The sequence below is a fragment of the Cyprinus carpio genome, chromosome A10, assembly GCF_018340385.1.
Source record: "Cyprinus carpio isolate SPL01 chromosome A10, ASM1834038v1, whole genome shotgun sequence".
NCBI lineage: Eukaryota > Metazoa > Chordata > Actinopteri > Cypriniformes > Cyprinidae > Cyprinus > Cyprinus carpio.
Genome location: NC_056581.1, coordinates 16,737,225 through 16,750,473, shown reverse-complemented (window position 1 = coordinate 16,750,473; position 13,249 = coordinate 16,737,225). Strand labels below are relative to the sequence as shown.

At 37.4% G+C, this 13,249-nt stretch overlaps 2 protein-coding genes and 1 long non-coding RNA gene across 5 annotated transcripts in view; 1 reads left to right on the top strand and 2 right to left on the bottom strand.

The window, feature by feature from the left end:
- Positions 1-1,014: 1,014 nt before the first annotated feature.
- LOC122146484 lies at positions 1,015-2,982 on the bottom strand. The gene is made up of 3 exons (XR_006161015.1): positions 2,831-2,982; positions 1,676-1,870; positions 1,015-1,548 (listed from the first exon to the last, which is right to left on the bottom strand). It is a non-coding gene; the product is annotated as an uncharacterized LOC122146484 (long non-coding RNA).
- Positions 2,983-3,016: 34 nt separating this feature from the next.
- On the top strand, positions 3,017-5,222 carry LOC122146483 (nucleoplasmin-like). Of its 3 annotated transcripts, none has more exons than XM_042765452.1 (10): positions 3,017-3,119; positions 3,200-3,257; positions 3,342-3,424; positions 3,500-3,619; positions 4,185-4,278; positions 4,364-4,467; positions 4,547-4,575; positions 4,663-4,696; positions 4,761-4,796; positions 4,877-5,222. In XM_042765452.1, the coding sequence occupies exons 2-10, from the start codon at positions 3,221-3,223 to the stop codon at positions 5,048-5,050; spliced, it is 711 nt and encodes a 236-aa protein (XP_042621386.1). In that variant the 5' UTR covers positions 3,017-3,119; positions 3,200-3,220; the 3' UTR covers positions 5,051-5,222. The 3 variants fall into 3 exon arrangements, with proteins under 3 accessions (XP_042621386.1, XP_042621388.1, XP_042621387.1); XM_042765454.1 differs by having other exon boundaries at positions 3,018-3,119; positions 4,761-4,806; positions 4,877-5,000; XM_042765453.1 differs by having other exon boundaries at positions 3,116-3,257.
- A 526-nt stretch (positions 5,223-5,748) lies between these two features.
- LOC109097713 (unconventional myosin-XVIIIb-like) overlaps positions 5,749-13,249 on the bottom strand; it is a 43,653-nt gene continuing 36,152 nt past the window's right edge. Inside the window, 5 exon segments of the mRNA XM_042765456.1 lie at positions 5,749-6,045; positions 6,515-7,428; positions 8,527-8,697; positions 11,637-11,678; positions 12,652-12,785. Of these exon segments, the coding sequence (XP_042621390.1) occupies positions 6,528-7,428; positions 8,527-8,697; positions 11,637-11,678; positions 12,652-12,785 (1,248 nt within the window). The 3' untranslated portion in view covers positions 5,749-6,045; positions 6,515-6,527.

Below are 13,249 nucleotides of genomic sequence, written 5' to 3'. Positions count from 1 at the left end.
GCAACCAAACCCATGACCTTGTTTAGCTAGCGCCACACTCTCTTTTTAAGCTAGAGAAATCAAGAAAATCAAAGAAAAGAAAATCTCAAAGTGACTGACACTCTATTGACACTCTATAGAGGGGCTCCATCCCTCCCTTTCCTTGTGAAAATCTTAATTAGATCTGAGGAGGTCTAAGGATTATCTGTGATTTTCCGGCACTGTCTCCGTTTTCCTGCCATCTATCAGCCAGTTGCTGTAATTCCACAGTGAAATGCCACCAAACGAGCAAATCCACAATATGCTTAGTTTACTTAGGAAGTGCTGAAACAGGTATTCTGCAGCTAATGCGGTGTGGAAAGGTCATTGGGGATGGGAAACTCTTTTTTTTTTTTTTTTTTTTTCAGCACCTTCAGAACATTTCCCAGGAACAATTAAAGTCAATGTGAAATGGCATTTGCAACCCATTTTTGCTGCTGTAAGGTGATGCATTTTTATCCACTAGGAACTGATAATGAAAAGTAGTAATACATACCAGCACTGCTTCTTTAAATCTACTTTTATTTGCTTTTATTGCAGCAACATTAAATTACTGCAATTACTGGCAAGATTTTAGAATTTTAAGATTTTATTAGATTTATATATATATATATATATATATATATATATATATATATATATATATATATATATATATATATATATAAAATAAAAACAATTATATTACTAAAGGTTTTGCAAATTTTTTTTTTTCAATTTTTTTTATTGTATTAATACAATTTTTATTCCATTGACAGCATTATATGAGTGTGTGCATGTGTAAAATTAAAAATAAATATTTATATTAATAAAATAAAAATTTTGAAAAAAATTGCATTTACTCCTATTTCTATTTTATTAATATAATTTGTTGTTTGTATTTTTATAAACAGTTTTTAATTGTTATAAATTGAATAAACTTTATTTAATATATATATTAAATAAAGTGTTATATATTAGGAAGGGGGTCCCTTCAAATTTCATCATCACATTTGGGGGTCCATGGCATTGAAAACATCAGTTAAGAAGGACATTTGTTTCAGAGGCGGCGCAAGTGTAAGAAAAAGCATTTTATTTTTTATTTATAACAAAATTACTGCTGAATCATACTTAATAAGAACTTTGATGTGTTTTGAGAAAGTAAATTCAATTTAGTCAATTTTGATGTCATGTTGACTTTAAAACACACTTGTCAAGTTCCTCAACAGGCGTTTGGCACTGTGCACCACATGTGTGTGTGTGTGTCATTCATTGCATTAGACAGCCCACAACTGCTCTTAGTCACCATTAATAATAGCCAACAAATGCTCATTGGGTTCATTTGGGCTTTTTAACTTAGTGTGTGTGAGTGTTTCACGGAGGAGAACAAGGCCCACACACAGCGAGGATTCACTTGAGCCCTCCCACGCGCTCTCTAAACCATCGTATATGCAGTCAGGAGCCGAGATTGTGTGAGTGGAGCTCCCATGTGGCTTCACATTTCATTTACAAGGCATTCGACTCTGTTTTTCGCATGTCATTTGGTCTCTTCTGCTGAGCACAGGTGTGCAAACACAGAAAATTATGAAGTTATATTAAAAATACAGCTCATAATTCTGCCTAATGTTAATTTATAATATTTGTATATATAATATTGATTTACCCATCACCCCCACACCTTGTAATATCACAATCTCTTTGTCCTCATGGCGTCTTCAGCCCCTCCTCTATTTTCTTTTCATCCAGTGGCTTGTGGTCTTTGATGGCAGGGAGGGGCTGGCTGTGGAACCCAGGGGAGCGACGGTCAAACTCACAGCCCATGTCCTCTCTCCGCTCCGTAATCCACAGGCTGAGCGATCCGGTGCATGGAGATCTGTAAATAATAGATCACACGACAGTCGGGAATGAGAGTGTGCAGCACATATGGAACTGAGGGGGATCTGAGACACATAAACAACCATGGCAAATATAAGTTAAACGACTGAAATACACATCTGGCGCACATTTTGAGTTGAGTCACACACAAAAAATAATCAAGTCACTTTTATTATATAGAGCTTTTTACAATACAGATGGTTTCAAAGTAGCTTCACAGTAATAAACAGGAAAATAAGAATCAATGATGCAGGCTTCTTCAAATATGAGAAATTCAAATTCTGCTGTAAAGCAGCTATAATAAAGACATTGTTTAATTCATTATTTAGAGTAAAATTTATAAATTATGAAAGGAGCTCATAGGCACAGCTTTATCTCATGAGAATAATTGATTTGATGGATCTCTTTGGGAGACTGGGGCTAGTTGTCACACTTCTTACAACAGTGAATATTTCTAAGGGGTGATTTACAGTATATATAGACACAAAGAAGTATTGGTATTGAAGTGAAAAGTTGCAAAATTAGTGGTTATTGGTTTTGAAATCTGTTATTTATTTGACACTGATTTGAAAATCTTGCAAAACATATCTGTTTATAGAAGCCCTGACATTTGCCAAAGTAATTGTCCTAAGACTACAACTCAACCTATATGGGTTTCTATGTACCTCTGTTATATAGGCTAGCCAACTCTTTACTTAATGTATGCTAGTTTCACTTATTGACCAAATAACTATTACAAAACTATAACATAACATGCCTCTATTATAGTCAGCTTTCCTTAAAGTATGCTTTTTCACTTGCTGACAAAATAACTACAGAACTTGATGATATTGCATTTTTTGTTTGTTTGCTTCATGAACGTGATCATAAGTTGGTTCTTCATTTAGGTTTATAAAGTAAATTAAACCATTGCTATTGAAAATAAACATTTGTAGACAAAGACCTTGCATAAACTTACCCATGTGACAACTAGCCCCGGTTATAGCTACATAAAAGAGGTTAATTTGAAATAAAAGACAACATATTTAGTATGCATAATTATTCAATTCGATTAAAACATGATTATAAAGAAGTGATTTTTCAGCAGGTTCATGCAGCAGGTCGGATCCATAATTAACCTGCAGTGATCCTGACTTAATTACTGTCACCTGATGAGCAATTAACTTCCTCTTTAAACCTTCACAGGGCACAAACTCGCTCTTTCTTTTCTTTTGCTGTCCTAGAAGCAGCCCTGAGATTTATTTCTGGTGAGAATATCAAACGAATTTCTGAGTAGTTCACATTACATACTGCGCATTCAACTGGCTTTATTGTATGTGCCTTTCAGTTTTTTTATATTTGTTTCAAAATGAGCAAAACTGAGAAACCTCTATCCACTCTTTGGGGTAAGATATGACACTTTCGAGTCTTAAAGTAAAATATAACAAAGCGTACTAGTTTTTACGAAGTTAAATCGATCGTTGTTTTAGGTTGTGAGCTTAATGAATCTAATAAAGAAGAGTCCTTCAAGACTGATGACACGAACCATCAACACCAGCTGGCATTGAGAACGGTTGGTTTAGTGATTGTCAATGTAAACGTGACGTTTAATTGGTGTTTATTACCTTTAACCCATTATTTGGTTTGGATGTGTCTGGGTCACACCGCCAAAGATGAGTTTAATATTGTTGAGTTGGTCACCGGTGAGGGCAACAACAGCGCAAAAGCAGTTCCGATAGCAACACTACATGCTAAGTCTATGCCTACGGTAAGAAACTAGTAGTTTTTATTTAGTCATTAACTTTTAAAGCTTTTTTTTTTTTTCTTTAAACATTGGGTGTTTGCTAAATTTTAAACATTTGGTCCAAATAATATTACTGAAAGCTCACTTTTTTTTGTGATATCAACCTCAAATTTGGAACACCACTAGCTTAGATTTTATGGCTTTTTTCCCCCATGTAGTTTTAGAGTGAAACATGTTTTGAAAAATGTCATAACTTCAATTTATGTGCGTTATTCAACGGTTTAAACTTCTTCTTTTTTTTTTTTTTTTTTCACTTCAGCAGTAATCTGCCAGGTATTGTCATTAAAAAGAGACCAAATATTGCTCCAAATAATTCAAGATTTGCAACTGCTTAAGTTGGAAATTGTTTTCCGATCTTTTGTTTTCAGCACCACAGGGTTAAAAAAAAATACATGTATTGTTTGAGAGCGAGAGATAGAGAGAGCTGAAGATATAGATAGTTTGTTAAACTCTTGTGGTCTTTTGTAGTTTACTCTGAAAGGAGGTACAGTAATCTGTCTGTTCCCCATGAAATTTTGTCCTCTATCAGGTTAACCTGTCTGGATTGGATCTTCATCCACCCGTGACCTTTCGCCTGAAGCGCGGCTCTGGGCCGGTGTATGTCGGAGCGGAACATGTGGCCCGTGAGTTGTCGTTTCAGCTCCGTTTTTAGCTACTGTCTGTGGTCAATGGGTAAGTCAACGGGTCTTGTGCCAAAATCTCTCCCAGTGGAAGAGTACTCTGAAGAAGAGATGGATGAGGAGGTAGAAGAAGAGGAGGAAGATATTGAAGAATCACCTGTTAAGAAAGTTACAAAAAATGATGCTGGCAAAGTAAGGCCTATTCTCATAGGTCAAAAGTAGTTTAAATTAAATTTGTTCCTATTCTCACTGTTCCCTTGTATCTTTAAAGAGAAAGAAGCCAGAAAAGGGAGTGGATGAGTAAGTTGCATCTAACATTTGTTTTTATTTGTCCTTCATCTTCACTTGTTTCTCAACGCAAACTAATCAAATGTTTCGTGAATGCAGGGAAGCCTCTGATGGTGAAAATCCACCAAAAAAGGTGCCCTTTTTCTCACTTTCTTTTCTAAAACTATGCACAAATGATTCACATTTGTTTCCTTCAGGGTAAAGGAAGGGGACGGAAGGCCCAAGCTGCAAAGGTGTGACCAGGCAAGGACCTGTAGATCTACTAAATTGATTGTGTAAAGATTTGAGCATTGACCATGTTCTCTTATTGCAGATGTGGACGGGAAGCGTCACATTCCCAGAAGGCCGCTGCTGGACATTTGCGTTGGGATCTCAAATTTCTCACCATAGTCCCATTGTAGTTATGCTTCCTGTCAATAAAACTTCTGGAGGGAAAAGCAAACTTGTCATTTTCTCTGAAAAGCATTTTGTCTGTGGAAGAAATTGACTGGGTTGGCGTAAACTTGTCTGCAGCTGTCATCTAAATGTAGAGGAAGCACCAGTTTAAATCAGGCACTGCATTAGTGATTTACCACAGGTAAGGGTTAAGAAAAGGTCTTATAGGTCTACATTAAGCAGATCTAAAATCTAGTTGAAAATATTCCGGGCTCAGTTAAGCTCCATTTATGGCACTTGTGGCATAATGGTAATGACCACATTGAATGATTGTTAAAATTAGTTTTAGTAGATGAACTGAAGAGCTTTTATGAAAGTTTCACATTTGTGTCTAAAACTTGGGGGGGGGGGGGGGTAGGCCTGGTTTACTTTCATTTTTAGTGCCTCCAGTCAAAATTATTCTGTGATAACCAACATTATGCAACAAATGCTGCAATTTAGCATAACTGAACCTGGAATATTCCTTGAGCGCATTTATGCTTATCAAGTGCATTTAATATACAGCATGTGGTCACTGTGTAGTAGCTTCAAATTCTGTTCTGGCAGTTAAGTATAAAACTTTTCTTTACTCTGTTCTCAGGCAAATAAGTCTAAGTTAATGATTCAATTGCAGAAACCAGGCCAGGCTCTATTATTGAGAGCCTCTTTGTAAACAATCACTGCTCTGTGAACATGCTCCATTTCAGTTGTTTTCCTCTGTGAATGTGATGCTGCTCCTCTCCTTTGAAAGGTCGAAGCAAATACCAATAATTGTGCTTGACGTTTTTATTTACATCTGTTGGAGTTCAACAAATTTGCACTGACTGCTGAGAGGGAACGCGAGCGAACACTGGTCAAGATTCATTTCCCTGACCTGAAGCACCCAAGGGTATCAGCGCAGCTCAAATAAAGGGCATGTTTACAGTGCGAATTTTAGGAATTTGATGTTCACTTTTAACATCTTTATTTGTGTACAAACAGTGCTCAAAATAAATCCTCAGTGTATTTGTGCTTAAATGTGCCTCAGTGCATTCTGGATGGGGATTATTCTCCACATCTTCATCCATCCTGTCAGGAGGAAGAAAAAAAGAGTGATTAAATAATTTACACCCTTTTCAGAATTTCTGTTGTCATTTAAAGGGGTCACACCATTTTCCACCCCCCCCCATAACCCTAAAATATACTGTTTTTTTTCTACGCAGCAGCAGTGCCTTTAATACTTACATGTAAACATTCAATTTGCATACTGTCTCCGAAAAAAAATTACAAAAGCTGTCACCGTGGGGGTAACATTTCAAAAGGTACACTTTTCTACCTAAAGAGTGCATATTGGTACCTTAAAGGTACATATTAATACCTAAATAGCAAACGGATGTTTGTGATCAAAAGATAATGTTTCTGACAAAACAAATTTAAGGATTTCAAAGTAACAGTATGTTTCAGTACAAACTTGGTCTCAAAAGATCAAGGAAAATTAGGTTCCTTATGATATGACCCCCTTAAATGTAAAGCAGGCCAGTGCAGTTTTAAGCTTAACCTTGTTGAGTCTTCTAGTCCACTTCTGCTTTTTTGAGGTACTTCTTCATCACAGAGTTGACATCCTCGCTGCCCTCGGCTTCCAGCCTCTCTTCTTGAGGCCCACGGCGCTTCTGAGATCCTCCAGAACTTGAAGAGTCTGAGTCAGACTCCCTACGTGATGCTCTGGATGGTGGCAACTCACCGAAGTGCACGCTGAGGGCTCGTCTCTCGCCCGTTCGGGATCTGCTTGATGCCAGGCTGCTAGTGGACTGTGCTCGTCGGATTGCTGGGAGAATGTCTGAGCTGGTGTCCCCTGCATCGACTCCAGCCCTCTCCTTGTCTTGATTCCCAAGGAGTCTGCGATTCTGGAACACAAGTGGTTCCGATCCCAATTGTGACTCTCTGGTTTCCGTCACCAGGCCACCGATTAATTGATGTCGGATTGGTTGAGGAGGCATGGCTTTCGACCTGGGCTCCTCCTCTCCTTCCTCAGGGATGGCCAGGTTGGACAAGTGGCGGCGGGAACTTGCAGTGGAGGTCACGGATGCGAGGGAGTCGCAGGAGCTGAAGCGGTTCATCTTTCCTGTGGTGGTGGAGGATGTTGGGCCTGCCTCGGATAGGATGCGGAGGCTGGAGGCACGGGGCAGGTGCGGACTGGGAGGTTTCAGTATGCCGGACCGAGGCAGGTCCTCCAGACCCTCCTCTGCTTCTAGAGACCGCGCTGAGGACCTGTGGCGTATCGTGGAGGCCCCTATCTTCTGATAAATAGGAAGGGACACTGTGCTCCCCTCGCCCACCTCCGAGCCTCTTTCCCACCCAGCACGCTTCTTCCTCAGACCCTCTAAGAACTCAGATAGGGCCGTGGATGATGACGCTCTGCCAAGACCACTGGAACTTTCTTTGACGTCTTCATCCAGGTCCTGTGTGCAAGATCTGTCAAAGACAGACAATAACAATGAATATAAAAGATGCGTCTTATATCATCATTTACTCACCCTTATGGCGTTCCAAACTGATATGGCTTTTTTTCATCCATGCAGCGCAAAAGCAGATATTTTGAAGTATCTGACAAGACATGACTAATTGTCATCGATGTCAATCCACACATAGTCTCAGCATCAGATGTCACGGTCACACTCCATTTGCTAAATGTCTGATGCATATGGCACAATAAACTGGAGACACTTTCGCGACAGATTCTACCAGATTTTTAAGATTCTTCAGTCTTTTAACAGTCCGCCAGGAAATAAAGCCATGTTCATGAAGACTGTGGCACTTCACATATGCAACTAGATGCTGGACTTCAAAAGTTTGTGAAGGTGTAATCCAATGTTGAGTTGCTTGTTTCTAATGCAAAATGGGGTACACTTTATTACACTTTAGACATTCTACTAACTACAGGTAACTTTGCAACTACATGCCTAGTATCTCTCAATAGAGTATGAGTAGACTGTTATGAATGCATATTGGTGGACCATTAAAAAGTATTAGCAGATATTAAGAAGACAGTCTTCAAATATTCGAATAACTTATAGTTGATGTAGTTGCAAATAATTAATTTTTTTTAAAACTCATTTTTGATGCGGTTTTTTGCCTTAATTTTGATGGGATAGTTAGTTGACAGCAAGCGAAGTGGAAGAGAGAGGGGGAATGGGATTAGGAAAGTCCACGAGCTGGGACTCAAACTTGGGACACCCGAAGTCCAATGGTGTGGAAGAGAGAGGGGGAATGGGATTAGGAAAGTCCACGAGCTGGGACTCAAACTTGGTGAAATATTAGTTATTGCATGCAGATCTGTTATCGTTGCGACATTAACCCCCAAACATGACACTGAACAAAACAAACTGTTATTGGCTTTACATGTCAGTCAAACGGCCTCTTACCTAAGTGGGTCCTTGACCAATTGAAGCAGCTACAGAGTCCAGACCTCTGCTAAAAATGACTACTTACCTAATCTGGCCTGGTAGTGTTACCTTGTTTACTGAAGCACACTCGTACCTATTGATTATCAGACTTTTCTTGCTGTGTTACCTGAAACTGTAGGTGCTCATGGTGTCGGTAACAGACTGGCGGCCGGAGCTGCTTCCTGCGTAAGGAGAAGTTCTGCCTCCTCGGCCTCTCCGCGGTACACCTGCCCATTGACGGATCCCTTCACCGACGTCTTCAGTGCCCACACTGGATCCGACGCTGGACATGGTGTCACTGAAATTCAAACCCCATGTTACCAAGTGTGAAAATCATATCATATCTTTTAATGGATGGATCAAGAGTTGTGCAACATGCTCTCATAGCACAAGCGATCAAATCAATACAAGCCAGTAATAATGCAAACATGACCTACATGAATATGATCATGCACATGACTCAAGAGGAGATCTCTCGTCATGGGTGCTGTAATGCCACACATGGGGGTGATTTTAGCTCTGATATCCTCATTGCTACCCAGCAGGCCATGTGTGTTCAGTAAACTGTGTGTTCATTAGTCTTGAGAGTGTTGTCATTGTAAGGGCTCGTAGGGGCACAACGCACTGATCCACAGCCTGTTTACAGACCGACTAAAGCTGTTTGCTTGAGATCCCAAAACATAAGCTCTGTTCCAAGAGCTAGAGTGATGCCTTGCTGCTAATTTCCTAAAAAGGCAGCTATCTTCTAATGGAGCATCCCACACTCATAATAATGAAGTTTCTAAACAGGGGGGGATTGTAGCGATGCAATATATCCTCCATTTTGGATTCCGCAAAAGAACCTTTCAGTGATCAATTCTTAAAAGAACCATTTTTTTTTTGCTAAGTGTGAAGTTTAATTTACTAATCTGAAGAACCTTTGTGAAACTGAAAGGTTCCATGGATTTAGAAGGGTTTTCATGGATCCATCCAAAAAAAAAAAAAAAAAAAAAAAAAAAACATTGATCTATTTTTCTTTTATGCCAAAAATCATTAGGATATTAAGTAATGATCATGTTCCATGAAGATATTTTGTAAATTTCCTACCGTAAATATATCAAAACCTCATTTTTGATTAGTAATATGCATTGCTAAGAACTTCATTTGGACAACTTTAAATTTTTTGCACCCTGAGATTCCAGATATTCAAATAGTTGTATCTCGGCCAAAAATTGTCCTCTCCTAACAAACCATACGGTACATTAAAAGAAAGCTTATTTATTCAGCTTTTGGGTGATGTATAAATCTCAATTTCGAGAAATTGAACCTTAAGACTGGTTTTGTGGTCCAGGGTCACATATTTACATTCGTGTTTATGCATTTGGCAGACACATTTATTTAAGTGGCTTACATTGGATTTAAGGTATACATTTAATCAAATTTATGCATTGCGCCTGGTATCCTTGGGAAACCAACCAATGACCTTGGCATTGCTTGCACCATGCTCTACTGTTTGACTTCCACAGAACTAAGAAGCACTTTTTGTGCTTCAGTATGCAGCAAGTTTGCTACTACTCACAACTGATTACAACAGAGTTCATGTTATTGCTAAATGATGCAAGAGATACTCTACTAAGCATAAAATGTGCATTCACACAAATATTGGCTAAACTGCATTTTTTATTAGATTTTATTTGGGGATGATATTCAGAACTGCATTAAATACATATATAATTGCACTCTGCTTAAATTGCTTGTTGCATTGCATTTAGGGATTGAACTATTTATGAATACATGTGATGTTAATTTAGAACTGGCTCAAAACAGTTAGAAACAGTTTCTTGTTGTGTGTATGCCTATGATGACTTAAAATGCTGGGCAGATCACTAGGTTTTGGAACACAGCCATTGCATCAAAACCCATTCTAGCTTTCAGAAGCTCTTATTCAAACATACAAGAGTAAGGTAATGAAAACATTTTAAAACATGTTGATTTGCTTGCATATGCCATGGGTTCTCTCCTGCCATGCTCTTGTAATTAGACTCACTACATTCGTACAGAGATTTAAGACCCAAAGCTCTGAACAAATGCAACACAGTTCATTTTATCCCCTTTTTCATTCACACAGACAACTGAAAGTGAAGAGACACGGGGGGTCTTGGCTAACGTGCATGCATTATTCAAAAGACAAAGCATATCACAGCTGGTGAACTTTTAAAAGGACTCTCTCGCACAGAGGAAAGCTCCTTGCATTTAACAAAGCAAAGTGGCAGTGTGGGTATGTGATGGTTTGCGTCCGAGGAGTAGGTGTCTGTTCACAGCCGTCCAACGGAGACTCTCGTCTATCTTCATTCAGACGTGTGAAAGAAAGCCGTGACCTTACACAAGTCCACACATACTTACAGCACTGAGCAACAGACTAAGCAGGCAACATCAACAGCCAAACACAGCACTGGCCCATCCATCAACATTTGCTTGATGGTGAACTTTTAGACCAAGAGAGAAGGATGGTTATGTGTTAGACTCCGCCAACACCATTAAGCTACTGTATGGCTCACAAAGAGATGCTGTGAATTTATATGCAAAAAAGAAACCATACTGCATAAAGCAGTACATTTCTTCATGTTGCACCAGACGTTAATATATGTTATGCAACTAGAATTGGACGATATAGGCAATGTATTTGCAATAATATATCTGGCGATATCAAATTTAGCATCCTAGATGCTTTTAAAACCCTTTTATTTGGCTGTAAAGTTTCTTTAAGATCATTAAAGTAGTTCCACAATCCTTCTTTGTCTTGCAATTTGTGAGTATGAGAACGCTATAAGACAAATATTTGAATAGCATCTAGGATTTAACAGTAGCAAATACAGCTAGTAGGTTATACAAATAAAATATATAAAATAATATAAATAAAATAAAAAATATAAATATAATAAAATAGATAAATATATATTTATAATATTGAAAAATACTTTTTACAAAAAAAGTACAAAATAAAATGACAAAATCATTTTTAAAAAGTTTCACTGAATTTTTCCATTTTATTATTTTTTGAAATTACAATATCAATGAGAATGTTTGGCTAATAATGCCTAAAATTGGATATCACCAAAAGTCTATATCGTCCAATATGCAACCACTGTCCTAGTTTTAAGCCCACATTCATCTGATTGCTCATTCCCAAATGCAGAACATAGAAAATACATGGATAAATGGGAGAGAACAACAACAGGATGGGGGTGGAGTGCTTACAGATCTTTCCTTCTAGAGAAGGACTCCACAGCTGTCTGCACACTGTGTGAAGAGGGAGACGCAGTCAGAGACAAACAGGAGTGGGGCGGAAACTAAAGTGGTTGGAGGTACGAGCAAAGCAAGCATACTGAATTTTGAGTGAAGTCTAAACATTCTGGTGGAGAAGATCAAAGTCTGTGAACTCTGATACATCGGACCGCATTTTACTATGGGTGTCGAGGGAGGAAGACATTATTGAAGCGTTTATAGTAGCAAAGTGATTTTGCACAGTGAGGAAAATCTCTTCACATTTCAGCTCAACTGAAAAACAATGAAAGCAATAACTCTATAACAGCAAGAATTAAAACTTCAAACCCAAAAAGAAGAAAACAGTATATATATATACTGTTTTCTTCCCTTTGGTTTTGAAGCTTGAACTCTTGATGTTACTTTTAGAGCTTCAAGAAGTAAATAAAAACTGTTACTTATAAAAACCTGTGCATATACTGTACATATAGAGTTGGGTTTGCCAAAAAAATAAAAGAAAAAATTAAATTAAATTAAATTAAATTAAATTAAAAATTAGATTAAATTAAATTAAATTAAATTAAATTAAATTAAATTAAATTAAAAATTAAATTAAAAATTAATTTAAATATTTTAATTAGATTTTTGCAACATCAATAATTTAATTAATTAAATTTAGCCCTAATGAAATAAAAATTTGTAATGATAGATTTGCTGAAAAATAAAACAAATACAAAAAACCCTAAATAAAATAAAATATAAAATAAAAATTAAATAAAAACAAGTTCAAATTAAATTTTAAAAAGTTAGATTCGCTGAAAAACAAAGCAAAACATGAAACAAACAATCAAACCCTAAATAAAACAAAACAAAAAATAAAACAATATGATGAAAATCCACTGGAAGTTATACACCATTTAAGTATATATCATACTTTCTCCAACACACTATTACATGGAATGAACCAGAAAGGAAATGGAAAAGATCTGGAGCACATTATTAGCGATACCTTTCTGTATCACTTTCATCGCTGGACTCCACCTCCTCCAGCGCGGCTTGTAGATCTACGATACGCCGGATTGATGTCTCTAGATCAGCTTGCAGGGTCTGTCTTACTGCGCTAAGCTCTTCCACTTGCATTTCCTGGAAACAGATAAGACAAGATAAAATCAGATAACCCACAACGGTCACGCTGGATCTCCAGGGGAAATAAAGACCCTGCATCAGGACAAGAGAAATCATTACCAAAGCATTTAATCTCAAAATGTGCCCAATTAATTACCTGCTTGCTAAAGCTAGCATCATTATCAAACCGCTTATTTTCTTCAGAACACATCAAAATCAACTAAATTATATGATTCTGAAGCCTTCAGAAATTAAAAGCATTTATATTTTTAATGTAAATATCTATTTAAATTGAATACTTGTAAATACATATTTAAATTAAACTTAAAATAGTTGTAAAAATACTTATGTTTCAATGGCCTTCATTTATGCATTTTTTTGGCAAGCCTTTCTCTTTAACTTTAGAAGTGCTTGTTTGCTAAAGAACAATCCTGCGTTATTGATCACAAGCCCTTGTTTATAGAACAATTTGATAATGAGCG

What these genes read in the sequence shown, in the direction of transcription:
- LOC122146483 (XM_042765452.1), top strand. Translation starts at nt 3,221, where the DNA reads ATGAGCAAAACTGAGAAACCTCTATCCACTCTTTGGG. An exon ending in ATGCTAAGTCTATGCCTACG is followed by an intron (nt 3,620 to 4,184) that starts GTAAGAAACTAG and finishes GTCCTCTATCAG; the next exon opens with GTTAACCTGTCTGGATTGGA. An exon ending in CGGAGCGGAACATGTGGCCC is followed by an intron (nt 4,279 to 4,363) that starts GTGAGTTGTCGT and finishes AATCTCTCCCAG; the next exon opens with TGGAAGAGTACTCTGAAGAA.